The following is a 14246-nucleotide window of genomic DNA, read 5'->3' as shown; positions in this document are numbered from 1 at the left end:
GAAAACACAAAAAAAAATTACAAGAAAAGTTTCCAGACCTTACGAACTAAAAATTGCAAATAGAATACATACAACGTGGCACATGAAGATTCTTCGTAGAACCTTTTATAGAGAGAAGACTTTAACATTTTCTAAGTGAAAATAAACATAATAAACAACCACATATCACACACAAATAAATGGGAACCAGAAAGGTCCTGGATTTTTGAAAATTAGCAACACTGGAAATTAGAAAAGAATGGAATGATGCCCTCAGCATTTTGAGAGAACATGATTTTAAAGTCAAGATTTTATATTCAGCCATACCCACATTCTATGTGATGGTAGAATGAAGTTATTTTTGTATGTACAAAACTTGGAAATTTTACCTCTTTTAGAGCTGTTCTCTGGAAACTACTGGAGGTAGTGAGCCAACAAAATATGGGACTATACCAGGCAAGAGCAAGTAATTTCAAACTAAAGCGAGTCAAAGGCCACAGCTGTATTGCTGATCTAAAGAGCTCTGGAAAAGGATATCTCCAGGAAAGAAAAGAAGAAACTGACATAATTTAATGATAATAGGTATATAATCATTATAATAAGATATAATGTATTTTCTAAACCAAAACATTATTGATGGGTATCTGACATCTGTTAGAGCAGACAATAAAAATCCAAAAGAGATTCATATAGAACTAAGCTAATGAAGACATGAGGCAATTATGTCATTAAGAAAAAGCAGGCTGGTAGCAGTGGCCCACGCCTATAATCCCAGCACTTTGGGAGGCTGAGGTGGGAGGATCACTTAAGGCCAGGAGTTTGAGACCAGCCTGGGCAACATAGCAAGACCCCATCTCTTAAAAAAAAAAAAAAAAAAAAAGGCCAGGTATGGTAGCATGTGCCTGTAGTCCCAGCCAGTCGGAAGGCTGAGGCAGGAGGATCCCTTGAGCCCAGGAGTATGAGGTTGCAGTGAGCTACATGGACGCCACTACGTTCCAGTCTGGGCAAGAGAGCAAGACTCTGTCTCAAACAAAACAAAACAAAATAGAACAAGAAAAAAATTATACTGTAAGAATAGAAACGTAATCATAACGTACCATTCAGACTAGCAATGAATGTTTATACTCATCAAAATATAAACACTGACAACTGGTTTAACCAAAAATTGTTGTATTAACTATACTGGATGAACAGGGCTGGGAAAGTGATGGGATGGCCATACAAGGGAACTAAATCCTCCTTTACCATAGCAATATACCACTGTTGAAGCAAGAAATACCAGCAAGAGAACACTGTAAAAAGTAGAGGAGCTAGCAGGTTCGGGAGGAGCAGATAGGGCTGCTGCATTTTCATTAGAAGCACACTCGTTGCTGACTTAACATTCTCCCCTTCATCATTTGTGAAGAACCCTATACTATTAGGTGCAGCATAAACTCAATGAGTTTAGATTCTGGAAGATAATATGGACAGGTTAGAAGTGCTATGATGGGCACCTGGTCCATCCTAGAATGTTCTTCATTCTATGATAAACTTCTACAATGGTGAAGTCATTGCTATTTCGGGTTTCTTTATATGCTGTCAAAGTAAGTCTTAACTAATGTAAGTTCTATCTGATGTTTTATGTACATGTATTATTTTGATCAAATAATATTTGATTGTTAAAAAACTTGACAGAAACTATTTATTGAGTGACTATCCTATGCTAGATATTGTGACAACTGCTTCCATACATTATCTTACCTTGTCCTCACAAAAACCTTGAGAAGTAGACAATTTTTATATTATTTTATAGGTTAAGGATCATCAAAGTTACATATCTTGGCTCAAGGTCACAAAATTGGCTGTGATCTTAACTATTACACTTCACTGACTCCCCAGTTCTAAATGGAAGACCACAGAAAATGTCCAGCCTTCTCGGTTATCAAAGCTAATAAATTAGCTTTTTTGTGTGTAAGTTGTTGGGCTTAAAGAATTCACCCTCCCCAAACTTCCATCCAAACCTCCTACAGAACCCACTCCTCTCACCTTCCTATAGGTGTATTATAGCCTTTGCCAGACCCCTAGGGAGATACAGGAATGAAATACAAAAGGGAAACTTTCTTTATTCCTCCTGGTAAAGACTACCCTTATCCCTCCCAGTTGTTTCCTAGGGAGAGAAAGAAATGGAATACAAGAGGGAAACTTACTTCCCTTGTCCCTTCTGGTCGTTTGAACGGGATTTATTTACTCCTCCCAGAGAAATCCTTTATAAAACCCAAGGTTCTCCCCTTTCCCTTGTGGATACCTTTTCGGCCTCCACCCATCTGCACCCAGATGCTGAAAATAAATAAACATTTTGCTACACGTGAGGCTTCGTGTCTCTCTCTCGGCTCTGGACCTAACATAAGTCATTTTGTTTTCTATGACTTATAACCTAAAGAGTCCTATTATAAATAGACAAATGCTTGTTTCCTTTTTTCCCCTTCACCACTATACTTCAGTGAGAAAGAGGTCTATCATAACAAATTAATTTGTTGACAGGGATTTATTAAAAAAGGAAACAAAAACAAAAATTTTCTTTATGAGGTCCTAAAATCAGGACCCACTCAACTCACTATTCCTGTTGTACATTTCCAGGTCTGGATAATTTCTTCAACAAATATTCATATAATGCACAAACTATGACTCTGCTAAGCACTGGGGGATTAATATACACAAAAACAATGTGATTGCTGTCCTCACCAAGTTCAGATTCTTGAGGACAAGACAGACAAACGAACAGCCAGACAAGTTCACATATAATGTGTGAGAAGTGCAATGAGGGGCACCTTTAACACCTTAAAATGCTTTATATTCTATCATATTCAGAATACTGACCACCAGATACTTCAAGGTCTTCAACACAGATTTTTAAAAACATAAATATGGTTATACCAATCAATATTGATAGTACTTTAGTTGACAAAGCACGTATTCTATCATGTTTTATTGTTCCTATGTCTTACAAAGGAGGCATATCCTGTAAGTCTAGAGCAAGGCTTTCTCTCCCTCCTTTGTGGACTTGCCCTGCTCATTTTCTAAGTACTTAGTTTTATTACATTCCAAGTGCAAGGGCAGTTGCCCCTGGGCTGGGACAGTACTTAGCTCATAAGTGAGTATTCACAACCCCCTTTTTCATACAGAAAAAAACTTCCCACAGCATTCATTGATCAGTTGACCTTTTTAAGAAACTTTGTGTTCTCAGCTGCATTTGTAACTGCCAATGCACAAAAGTATTGCTAAAACAGCAAGTCCCCAACAATGCACTTGTCACATAAGCAATTACAAAAGTAGTTTGGGAAAAACATATTTAATTCTACATTTGTTTTTCTTTTGCTTCTGTCTTCACTCTGCTGCTATTGCTGCCTACAGAAATGTTTTTATTCTCTTATGTTTATAGTTATCCAAGTTTATAGCCAAGACTTTTATTAAAAGCTTTAAAATACGTACCTCCTCCCATCCCACCCTACTCCCTGGTGTTACAAACATCTCAGAGTAATAACAAAGGAACGTGGTATCATATGCACAACATGAAGATAAGCCAGGTATCACGCAAACTGCTCACTGCCCTAATCTCTCATAATAACCCCATGAGGTCAGTGGTCTGACTTCAGTGCACACACTGTGCTACTCAGGCTCTAGGGTCAGACAGACCTGCGGTGCACGCCAGCTTGACAGTTACTGGCTTTCTACCCTTCTGCAAGCCCCTCAGCCTCTCTAGGTTTCAGTTTCCCTGACATAAAAACAGAGTGAAGTGGCACAAATAGGTTGCTGCCAGGAGATCCTGCATGTTAAAAACACTTAACGCAGGTCCTGGCAGACAGAAAGAAAGAAAGAAAGGTCGCACAAATATTAGTTATTTCTTTTACTTTTATTATCTCCCCATTGTTATCCTATACCGAAATGTAAATGGGCCACCATTATATGCTAATTATAATGACAGAAAAGTGGCAACAATCATAGATCTACAACTTGACAGTCAGTATCAACAGCCATAAATGCTGAAATAACTGATAGTAAAAGTGCCTCTCAGTCTAGACAACCAGCACAAGAGACGTAGCCACTTTTAATTAGGTCAGCATATCTAACCTCTTAGCCCTAAACAAGGATACACTGAACAGTTTTTTGTTGAGAAGATATTAGTTAAGGGCTCTGTCCATTTTCCAGTTAGTTTTTCTTATAAAACTCAAGATAATACAAACAAAATGAAAACTAAACAAAAAAACCACTTACAACTTTGTCTCATAATCTTTCCAGGCTTTGTCAAATGGCTTCTTGAGATCCTTAGAAAAAGGAAAATAAAATTAAAATTGCATTTATTTTTGCTGAAAATGAACAAATAATTCTGAAATAACATCTTAGCAAGAATGACTTTCTTGCTAACTTTACACAAGACACTTTCATGCACATGACACCATTTATTACATACGAGAAGCCTGTAGAGGCAAGAAGGGTGAGCGCCCCGCCCCGGTCATGCCCACGAAGCAGGAGCCTAAAGGCTCTCAGACTCTGAGCCCACAACAGAGCCAGGACTAGGGCTTGGCTTCTCTCTCCCATCCACTTGGGATCTCACCAATCTTCCTAAAAGTGTCTAATCTTGTTCCTCTGTCAATACCATTATGTAAAGTGGCACATTTTTTCCAATGATCATTTTCCAAGAAGATTTTCAATGCTATAAATGTTGAGTGCCTTTCAAATACAAGTACTACTGTGATCTTAAAAGAGAAAAAAAAAAAAATCAATCCTTTCAAGTTAAAGTGGAAATCCAATTTCTGAACACTTACTCCTTTGACTCCTTTTAGGTCTCCTTTTAACAAGGAATCCAAAGTGAAGATCACATTGTGGCTCAGACCCTGGAGCTGAAAAACAAAGTAAAGATGGGAGACAGTTAAAAAAGAAAGTGCACGTAGAACAATAAAACAAGCTACTGTTAACCAAGCATTTTTCATACGCCAGGCTCTGTTGAAGGGCTTTACATGCATTATTTCATTGAACCTGCGTATCTTCACGGGTTAAGTGGCATAACTGGCCCCACTCTGTTGCTGAACAGAGACAGAGGTGGAGTCACTTGTGAAGATCCACATAGAATGTGAGTGGGGGGATGAGATTTGAATTCAGACTTCAAAGCCTGTGTTCTCAGACACTGTACTACAGTATAGGTGCACGTATACAATTGATTCCTCAAATCAGCTTAGCACTGTCACTGACACCACTACCAAAATTGTAGATCTTAATGTGAATTTTCTTCAACTGCCTCTGTCAGAGTGAGGAGGGGATTATACCATGGCTTTTACCATTTCATTTTTATATTCTTTTATAGCATGTATCATGATCTGATATTACCTTGTTTTTTTTTTTTTTTTTGGCTTAGATTTACCTTTTATTTGAAAAAAAAATTTAAATTTTTACATACATATAATAGTTGTGCATATTTATGGGGTACATATGAAATTCTGATAAAAGCATACAACGTGTAAGATCAAATCAGGGTAACTGGTATATCCATCACCTCAAGATTTATCATTTCTCTGTGTTAGAACTTTCCAATTTCACTCTTCTGGTTATTCTGAAATACACAATAAATTATTGTAGCCACCCTATTGTGCTACCAAACACTAAATCTTATTTCTTCTATCTAACTGTATTATTTGTACCCATCAATCAATCCCTCTTTATCCCTCCTCTCCACTATCCTTCCCAGCCTCTAATGGTGTCACTCTACACTCTCGACCTCTATGAAATCAATTTTTTCAGCTCCCATATATGCGTGAGAACATTGGATATTTGTCTTTCTGTGCCTGGCTTATTTCACTTAACATAATGTCCTCTGGTTCCATCCATGTGGTTGAAAATGAGAGGATTTCATTCTTTTGTATGGCTGATAGATATCTTTCACTGTGTATATATATATTTTCTTCATCCATTCATCCATTAATGGACAGTTGGGTTGATTCCATATCTTGGCTATGGTGAAGAGTGCTGTAATAAATGTGGGAGTGCAGAGATCCCTTCAGTAACACTGATTTTCTTGCTTTTGAATATATACCCAGCAGTAGGATTGCTGGATCACATGGTAGTTCTGTTTTTAATTTCTTGAGGAACCTCCACATTGTTCTCCATAGTGGCTGTACTACTTTACATTCCCACCAACAGTGTAGGAGGGTTCCCCTTTCTCCATATCCTCACCAGCACCTGTTACTGCCTGTCTTTTTGATAAAAACCATTTTAACTGGGATAAGATGATATCTCACTGTAGTTTTGATTTGCATTTCTCTGATGATGAGTGATGTTGAACATTTTTTCATATACCTGCTAACCATTTATATGTCTTCTTTTGACATCTATTCAGATCCTTCACCCATTTTTTAATCAAATATTTTTTGCTACTGAGTTGTTTGAGCTCCTTATATATTCTGGTTACTAATCCCCTGTCAGATGGGTAGTTTGCAAATATTTTCTCCCATTCTGCGGGCTGTCCCTTCACTTTGTTGATTGTTTCCTTTGCTGTGCAGAAACTTTTTAGCTTGATGTGACCTATTTGTTTATTTTTCCTTTGGTTGCCTGTGTTTTTGAGGTCTTATTCAAGAAATCTTTGCCCAGACCAATGTTCTGAAGCGTTTCCTCAATGTTTTCTTCTAGTAGTTTCATAGTTTCAGGTCTTATCTTTAAGTTTTTGATCATTTTTATTTGATTTTTGTATATGCCAAGAGATAGGGGTCTAATTTCATCCTTTTTCATACAGATATCCAGTTTTTCCAGCACCACTTATTGAAGAGACTGTCCTTTCTCCAACGTGTGTTCTTGGCACCTTTGTTGAAAATAAGTTGACTGTAAATGAGTGATTTATTTCTAGGTTCCCTATTCTGTTCCATTAGTCTGTTTTTTATACCAGTATCATGCTTTGTTGGTTACTATAGGTTTGTAGAATAATTTGAAGTCAGGTAATTTAATGCCTTCAGCTCGTGTATTCTGTCTCCCCAGCTAGCACATAAGCTCAATAAGGGCAGGGATCTTGACTGTTCTGTTCACACCTCTACCTTCAGTGCTTAGATTCCATTAAAAAGACAAGATATTTAGGAAGTGCAATCTACAGCTGACGAGCAGATTTTTTTTTCTTCACTGTTCTGAGGCAGTGGCCTGGGTCTCCTTGATTTTAAGATGGCACAAGGAGGAATGAATCTACAAGGGAGGAGATGCAGCTGCTAACCAGCTGGAGAGAAGTGGCAGGGAAACCAAGGGAGGGGCAGTCAAGTGCGAAAAGAAAAGCAAAACAAGGACAGAGAAGTGTTTATAACATGCTGTCTTAAAGGAGACTCCTAGTAATCTTGGTGAAATCACTTTTAGTAGCGTGGAACCAAGACTGCAGGGACCTGCAGAATCAGATTAGAGATGTAAAGGTCTGTGGGTCCCCTCACTCAAGAAATAATTTTACTCATATGTAAGTGTATTCCTTTGTCACTCCATCTGTCTATCCATCCATCATTTACTGAATATCTATTCTGTGCCACACACTATGCTAGAAGCTAGATAGGCAAAGTTGAATAAAACACTATTCCTACCTTAGAAAGCTTGTATTCTAGGAACAGAGGCAGTCAGTACGCAGCCAACTCTACTACATTATGCCATTACATATTGTATTAGAGGCAGAGGAAAAAAGTGGCGTGAGAAGGATCAATACGGGCTGATGAGCTTTGTGCCTGACCCTTTTAACCACATCCATAAAGTGGAAGCCTATACCCTATTGTGAGCAGCTGTTATGAACACAGGAGTTAATGTATGTGAAAAGTGCTGGCTTACTTCCTGACACCCAGGAAGTGCTGAATACATATTTTTAAAATGCTAAGGGATGCTACATATGAATAAGGTAACGTGGGAGCAGAGAGGGATAGGGAATAGGAAGACCTTCCCTTTTGGCTCTTTAACTTCTCCCTAACCATTTCCTGTTGTTCTCATCTTAGGCTTCCTGTAGTTCACACAAGTCATTCTACCTCTTTACCCTCCCTAAACACCAACTGATTTTACACACAACGAAGGTTTTCTGATGCATACCACTAGAGGGCTTGGATCAGAAACAACCACTTCTTTCTTATTTCCAAGACAAAGAGATTTCCACCAAGAAAATTTTGTCTATGTGATTTTGCCACCACCTGTACAGAGAAACAGGCTGACTGGCAGGCCAGCGGGCTACAGTCTGAGAGCCTACATTCTGTGAGGGTCTAGGATGCTGGTTCTTAAGGAGTGGGGCTAAAAAAGCATCTTAGCTATAACTGTGGCCCTCCAAATGGCCACAGTCTATAAAACAATATAAACTATTAATACATTGATTACAATTTCGTGGGAGGAGTGACTGGGAAGAGGAATGTCTAAAAAGGTTCTTGGAGTAAAGGAGGAAGGTTGTGAGTAAAAATGGAGGAAAAAAAAAAGTTTGAAAAACACTGACCTTGAGAATGAGAGGGGAAAAAGAAAAATGAACAGGACCTACTCTCTACCCTAGATGGAGAGCTGGAATATTTTGCTCTGAGTCCTCAATTTCATTCCTGGGGTATGAACCCATGGCATCCCCCTATTCTGTAGATCTTAGGAGTTTGTGTGGATGGTGGGTAATGAGGTCGGGGTCTGCCTTGCCCTCCACTAATCCAGCCAGTATCTACTTTTCCTCTGTTCATGAAGAGCCTTAAATTATTTTTCTTCAAAGCATTTACCATCCCTAACCATTTGTATATGTATTTTTTTTCCAGACTGTATCTCCACAGCATGTATATGTGCTTGTTTCCTTATTTGTTTGCTGTCTCCCCAGTTTGACTGCAAGCTCCTTGAGAGTGGGGTCTGTATGTTCATTGCTATATTCCTATAACTCAGAATATTGTGTAGCACAGATGGGGTGCTTAAGAAATACTTGTAGAAGGAATGGAATGAAATACAGAATCCTGTGTGTACAAGGTTCTTCTCCATAGCGCTATTTATTCAGATGGAAAGTTAAGTGCCTATCAATAGGGGATGGCTAAATTATGGAACTTTTAAACAATAGCCATAAAAATGAGAAAGCTCTTTATGCCTAACTTTGGAAGTGCCTCTATGATAAATTTTTATGTGATAAAATCAAGTATAAAACGGTACTTAGAGGGTGCAAGGGGTTTGTATAAAAAGAGGGAAAAATGCCTATGCTTAAATTGCTTTTGAAAAAATACACAGTCTTCCAATGCTGATTCTCCCCAGGGATGGAAACCGAGCAAAGGGACAGGGTGGGAGAGGAGACATTTTGCATTTAAAAAAACCTGCAACATGTAATATAATCCTTATTCAAAGACAGTCAAAATTTTAAAACAAAATATGAAAAGACAGCGATTATAAATCCTTTTAAACTTTCAGTCCTAAATTATGGTTTTCATTAATGCCTCAAATCCTTTGTGAAATGAAGCAGGAAAAAAAATACATTAATGTTACTGCCACCTTGATCTGAAGGCTGTATTACAAAATAACATTATGAAACTCTGTGGTTAATACTGAATGTGAGGGGTGTTCAGAAGGAAAAGTCCCTCAAAAGCCATGTACTGACCACACAACGAACACAACGTAGTAACCTTTTAATGTCATCATCGTGATTAGGCATTGGGGTGAGCAATAGTTGCACAGACAGAAAACCCCAAGTCGCGCTCCCTTCGATAGCTCAGCTGGCAGATCGGAGGACTGTAGAAAACCCCAAGAGTTAAGAATTTCTTTGTGGTCACCTACACACACATTCTTGGAAGGTGGTAAGAAACCAAGAAGGCAAAAACATTACGTATCACGAATTCAGAAATTTCCCAGTGACAAGCCTATGAAAAGGCCAAAGGAAAAAAATTTAAAATTTACAAACCTTTTTCAACTTACTTCCCAGGAAAAAGTAGGTTAATTTTAAAAAGTAGCAAAGGAGATTGTCTTAAGTGACAAGTGAATAGTAATTACCTGAGTGCCATTATAAAGATACAAAGAGAGGTCAAAGAGAAAGCAGACCAATACCACAAGGATGTAATTTTTAGAATATACTCACAAGAAGCAAAATAAAATTTCCTTCCTAAGGCATCTCAGTGAAGAGAAAACCTATTCTCTCAGATATTTTAAGGGATTGCTCTGCAACAGAGATGGATTTTATGACTTCACAGTCATGGGATTCTGTAATTTTCCTGTGTTTTTATGTGCTAGTTCTTTTGGGAATCCTAGTTCTTTCATAACTCCTCATTCCCTGAGTAAAACTTTTGCAAACTGATGTGTAACAGTCGTCTCCACAGGCAATTACAATGTAGCCAATACAATACAATAATAATATCGGTAGTCAAAGTTCCGGTATCACCTTCATTATCTTTAATGGATTTTTTAAAAGACCTTTCAAATTTATTACATAATTATTTCCTACTCATTTTACTAAAAATCTATTGATTACTGTATTCCCATTTACTCAACTTCCAAACCATTTCCTTTCTTTTAATGATAAAGTTGAATTAACATAAGTTCTTTACATGATTCAAGTCTGCAAGAAGTTGAAGACTATGTTTTAAAAGTACTTCTTTTTTTCCATTTTATTGAGCAAATAATACATTAAAAATAATTTCAGGAATGATGTTTAGGAATAGTAAACATATTTGCCTTCTAAACAAACTGCTGTTCAAATTTCTTTCTTCATAAAAGATATTTCCCCTGCTAGTACATACATCGAGCCTAACTAGCAATTTGGAATAAATCAGACAGAGGGAAGCTGAATTCTACCTTTCATTATGCAAAAGGGACTTGTTTAAGCAAGCAATTGCAATTAATATTGGCTTTCATAAAACCATTTATTCCTCAAAATTGCTTCAACACTACTAGACATTATGCAAGTAGTCAGCATACTCCCAGCCAACGGAGATGACTTCATGAACCATTTTCCCTCTATGTATATAAACACACATATCTTTTGCTCTGATTTTTTTTTACCCCTTTATAGCTTTACCACAAAAAGAAATGATATCACTTGTTTACTGATTTGTCACCTATCTTTCCTCACGAGAAGGTTTGCTTCTTAATGGGAGGTCCCTTATCTGCTTTGTTCACTAAATGATAAGATACCAAAGGAGTCAAGAAGCAGCCGTACATCACACTGCAGGGTAAATTCTGGCTTGCCTCAACACAGCCCAACTCAGCTCCAATCCCATTTATGGGCTTGAAGAGTAAGTGCCCTTAAGGGCTCACCTGAATGGCTGTGCTGCCCTCCGGGAGCAGCCAACTGGCAGGAAGGCAACGAGTCAGCCAGGCCTTGTTTTCTTGCCTCTGAGAGATGGAGAGAGCAGCACAGCTCTACAAAGGGTACTTCCATGACACCTACATACACATTAGGCTGTATTAATTAACGAGGACATAATTTGCTTGCTTTGCCATCCTGCATTAATTCTGACATTCCCTCTCCACTGCCCATTGGTTCTCTCTCTCTCTCCAGACTGAAACAGTTTCTCTGAAAGTAAGGCTAATGCAAATCCGCTGACTTGTTCAACACATTGGAAAATCCAATTAAAATAATGAGCCAGCTCCCAGCAGTTAAGTCTGCAATTCCATGGCATAAATTAGGTACTCTGTCTAGTGTGTTAACTCCTTCATGCCCTGGAGAGTTATTTACCACCTTGAAACTATTTAAAGCTGGCGGCACCTTGTCATTAGGCTGCTTTCCAGGGTATTATGATACAGAGAAAAGAATCCCAGAGGCACGTGGCCACTCATCACTTCTGGCCTGGGTGACTCTGGACAAACTGTTTAACTTGCCAGTGTTCCAACACCTTCTACTAGCCTACTACAGCATGAGTGGATTGAGGAAGAACTCCACTTCACACAAGGCCACAGAGAGCTCTTACACACATTATCTGATCAGTTGCTCCTGATAACTCTACAAGGTATTATTAAGTAACTTGTTCAAACACACATAGCTAGTTAAGTGGTGGGATCAAACCACAAACCAAGGTCTAACTCCAAAGTCAATGAGCTACTTACACATATTACCTTCTTACAGATACCAGAATGTTTTAAAAACTATAATATACTATCTACTTATAATGAACGACTATTATTAGCTATTACTGACCTATATAAGCTAAGATTTATTTTATTTGGTTGCATAGGCTTCAAGGAGAAGGTTGGGGGCACTTAATAATCCAAGACAGATGAGAGTTAATGCTCGCACCTCACCCACTGCTCAGGGATTTCTTGTTTTAACCTTCACAGCTGACAGAGTGACCAGTGCTCACATGGTCAAGCAGGTGACAAACACTTGGCTAGGTGTTTGCTTGGGCAAGTCACTCAACTTTTTAGAGACTAGATCTCTTCACCTGCAAAGTGTGAATGATAAGAACAACTCCATATGCTGTTAAAAGGATTGAGATACAGTCAGTGGATGCAAATGCATGCAAAATGCCGAATACTACATAATACATCTCAATGACATACAACTATGTTTATTTTCCTAACATTCTTTACAGTTAAAAAGCTCAGCTGTAGTGAGCTTTTTAAAAACTATGATAGCATTTCAGCCACTGGAATACATTAAGGATAGCATTTCAGGTACTTTTAAGGCTGGGGTTGGGGGCTCCAAAATACCCTTTATATTGCACCACATTCTCTCCATTGCTAAGTCTCAGAGTTCTTGTTTCTCTGCTTTATGCTGCAAGGCAGTCTCTATAAACTGTAAGATAATGCATCTCATTATACCGTGTTCTAATCTAGGCAGAGCAGCCTGAATTAGACTATTTATTAAAATGACAGAGGGTAGTGCGTTTAACATATGTTATCTAAAGTTATTGCTCATAACAATCCTGTAAGATGGGTCTTAGTCTCACTAGATTAATGAGGAAACAGGCTCAGAGAGGTTAAGTAACTTATTCAAGGTCAAACAATGAGTAAAGCAGATGGTCAGGTTATTAATTAAGGTTTTTATAGATTCCTAAGGCAAGTCTCATTTCCTTTGTGTCCTGCTGCTACAGTGATCTTTTAAAATGATTATCAGATCATATCACTCTCCTACTTAAAACCTATCATTGGCTTCCCACTGGACTGGATTCAAATCCAAACTCCCACTTTAGGTCTGGCCCTGCTAACCTGTCTCAAGTCCCTCTACTCTTCAACCCTTTTTCGGCTTCTTGACCCACAGAGCTCTCTCCACCGCTGCACGCACTCCACCATCTGTCTGGAACACTCTTCCTCTGGCTGTAGGCAAAAAGCCTTCCAGTTTCCACATCATTTCCTCAGTGAGGACTTGACCATTCTAAATAGGTCTCTTCTCCCTAATCTGTTAGTCTCAACCAGTGGCAGAATAGGCCCACTTTCACAGAGTGTTTACTGCACTTGAAAATGACTTGTCTGTTCCTTTACCATCAAAGGCAAAGCTTGTTGGAGGTAGGGACTATGTGACTGCTTTGCCCACCACTGTGCTACACCAAACTCCTAGCACAGCGTAGACATGTTATAGGCACAAAATAAAATGCTTGTTAAGTAAAGGGCTGAATGAGTGCATTCTTCTCCAAACGAGGAGAGCTGTTCTGAGATACAAGGTGTTCTAGAATCTGCACCAGTTTTGGTCTTCCTGGAGTACTCAGCACCAAAAGGTAGGGGAGAAAGACTCAGGAGCGGGATAGGAAGGTTAGAACTACTCCAGGGGCTAGGGGTGACAGACCAAGGGTACTCTTGCCATCCAGTGGCTGTCATGCTTTGTCTGACAACTGGAGAAGAAAGGGTGGATGTCAGGAGACCCGTTCTTGACTTTCACTTGCCTCTCCACCTATCTGTGGAAGTTCAGGAAAGTCACTTTTTGTTTCTGCCATCAATAAAGTGAGAGGTCTCTAAAGTCTCTAAAGTACCTTCCAGTTACAGCTTAAAATGAGCTACTGAGAAACAACTGAACACAGGAGGAAAAAAATCCAGAGCAAATGGGTGAAACAACTACAGGGAGATGCTCAAACTGCCTTAAAGCAGGGCAGTCCTGATCCTCCACCGAACCAAGTAACAAATAAAAACAACTGAACAGTTCTGTGGTAATGCTGGAGAGTTAGAAGGGTCAATTCATAATTCCTACCCAAATCCTAAATTTTTTGGTGTAGTCCAGAACATTCATTATAAGACTTCTGGCACAAAATAAGTAACTTTTTGAAAAGGTCTAAAACATCTCAAGAAAGTGAGACCCTTAATTTGACTAGAGCTATGGACTGAATGCCTACTTGGGCCTTTGGCTACCGGCAGTTTCCCTCATTTCCTGA

General features: G+C 38.7%; 1 protein-coding gene across 4 annotated transcripts in view; it reads right to left on the bottom strand.

Moving 5' to 3' along the window:
* Positions 1–14246, bottom strand: part of ASAP1 (ArfGAP with SH3 domain, ankyrin repeat and PH domain 1) — a 272495-nt gene that overhangs the window by 94963 nt on the left and 163286 nt on the right. For all 4 annotated transcript variants that reach the window (XM_069465971.1, XM_069465972.1, XM_069465974.1 and 1 more), the window contains 2 exons: positions 4782–4856; positions 4231–4280 (listed from right to left, as the gene is read on the bottom strand). In XM_069465971.1, coding sequence (XP_069322072.1) covers positions 4231–4280; positions 4782–4856 — 125 coding nt within the window. The remainder of the gene's footprint in view (positions 1–4230; positions 4281–4781; positions 4857–14246) is intronic.

This window comes from Eulemur rufifrons, chromosome 3 (genome assembly GCF_041146395.1).
Source record: "Eulemur rufifrons isolate Redbay chromosome 3, OSU_ERuf_1, whole genome shotgun sequence".
NCBI classification, from domain to species: Eukaryota; Metazoa; Chordata; class Mammalia; order Primates; family Lemuridae; genus Eulemur; species Eulemur rufifrons.
Note: the sequence above shows the minus strand (reverse complement) of the source record. Positions and strands in the feature narration are given on the sequence as shown.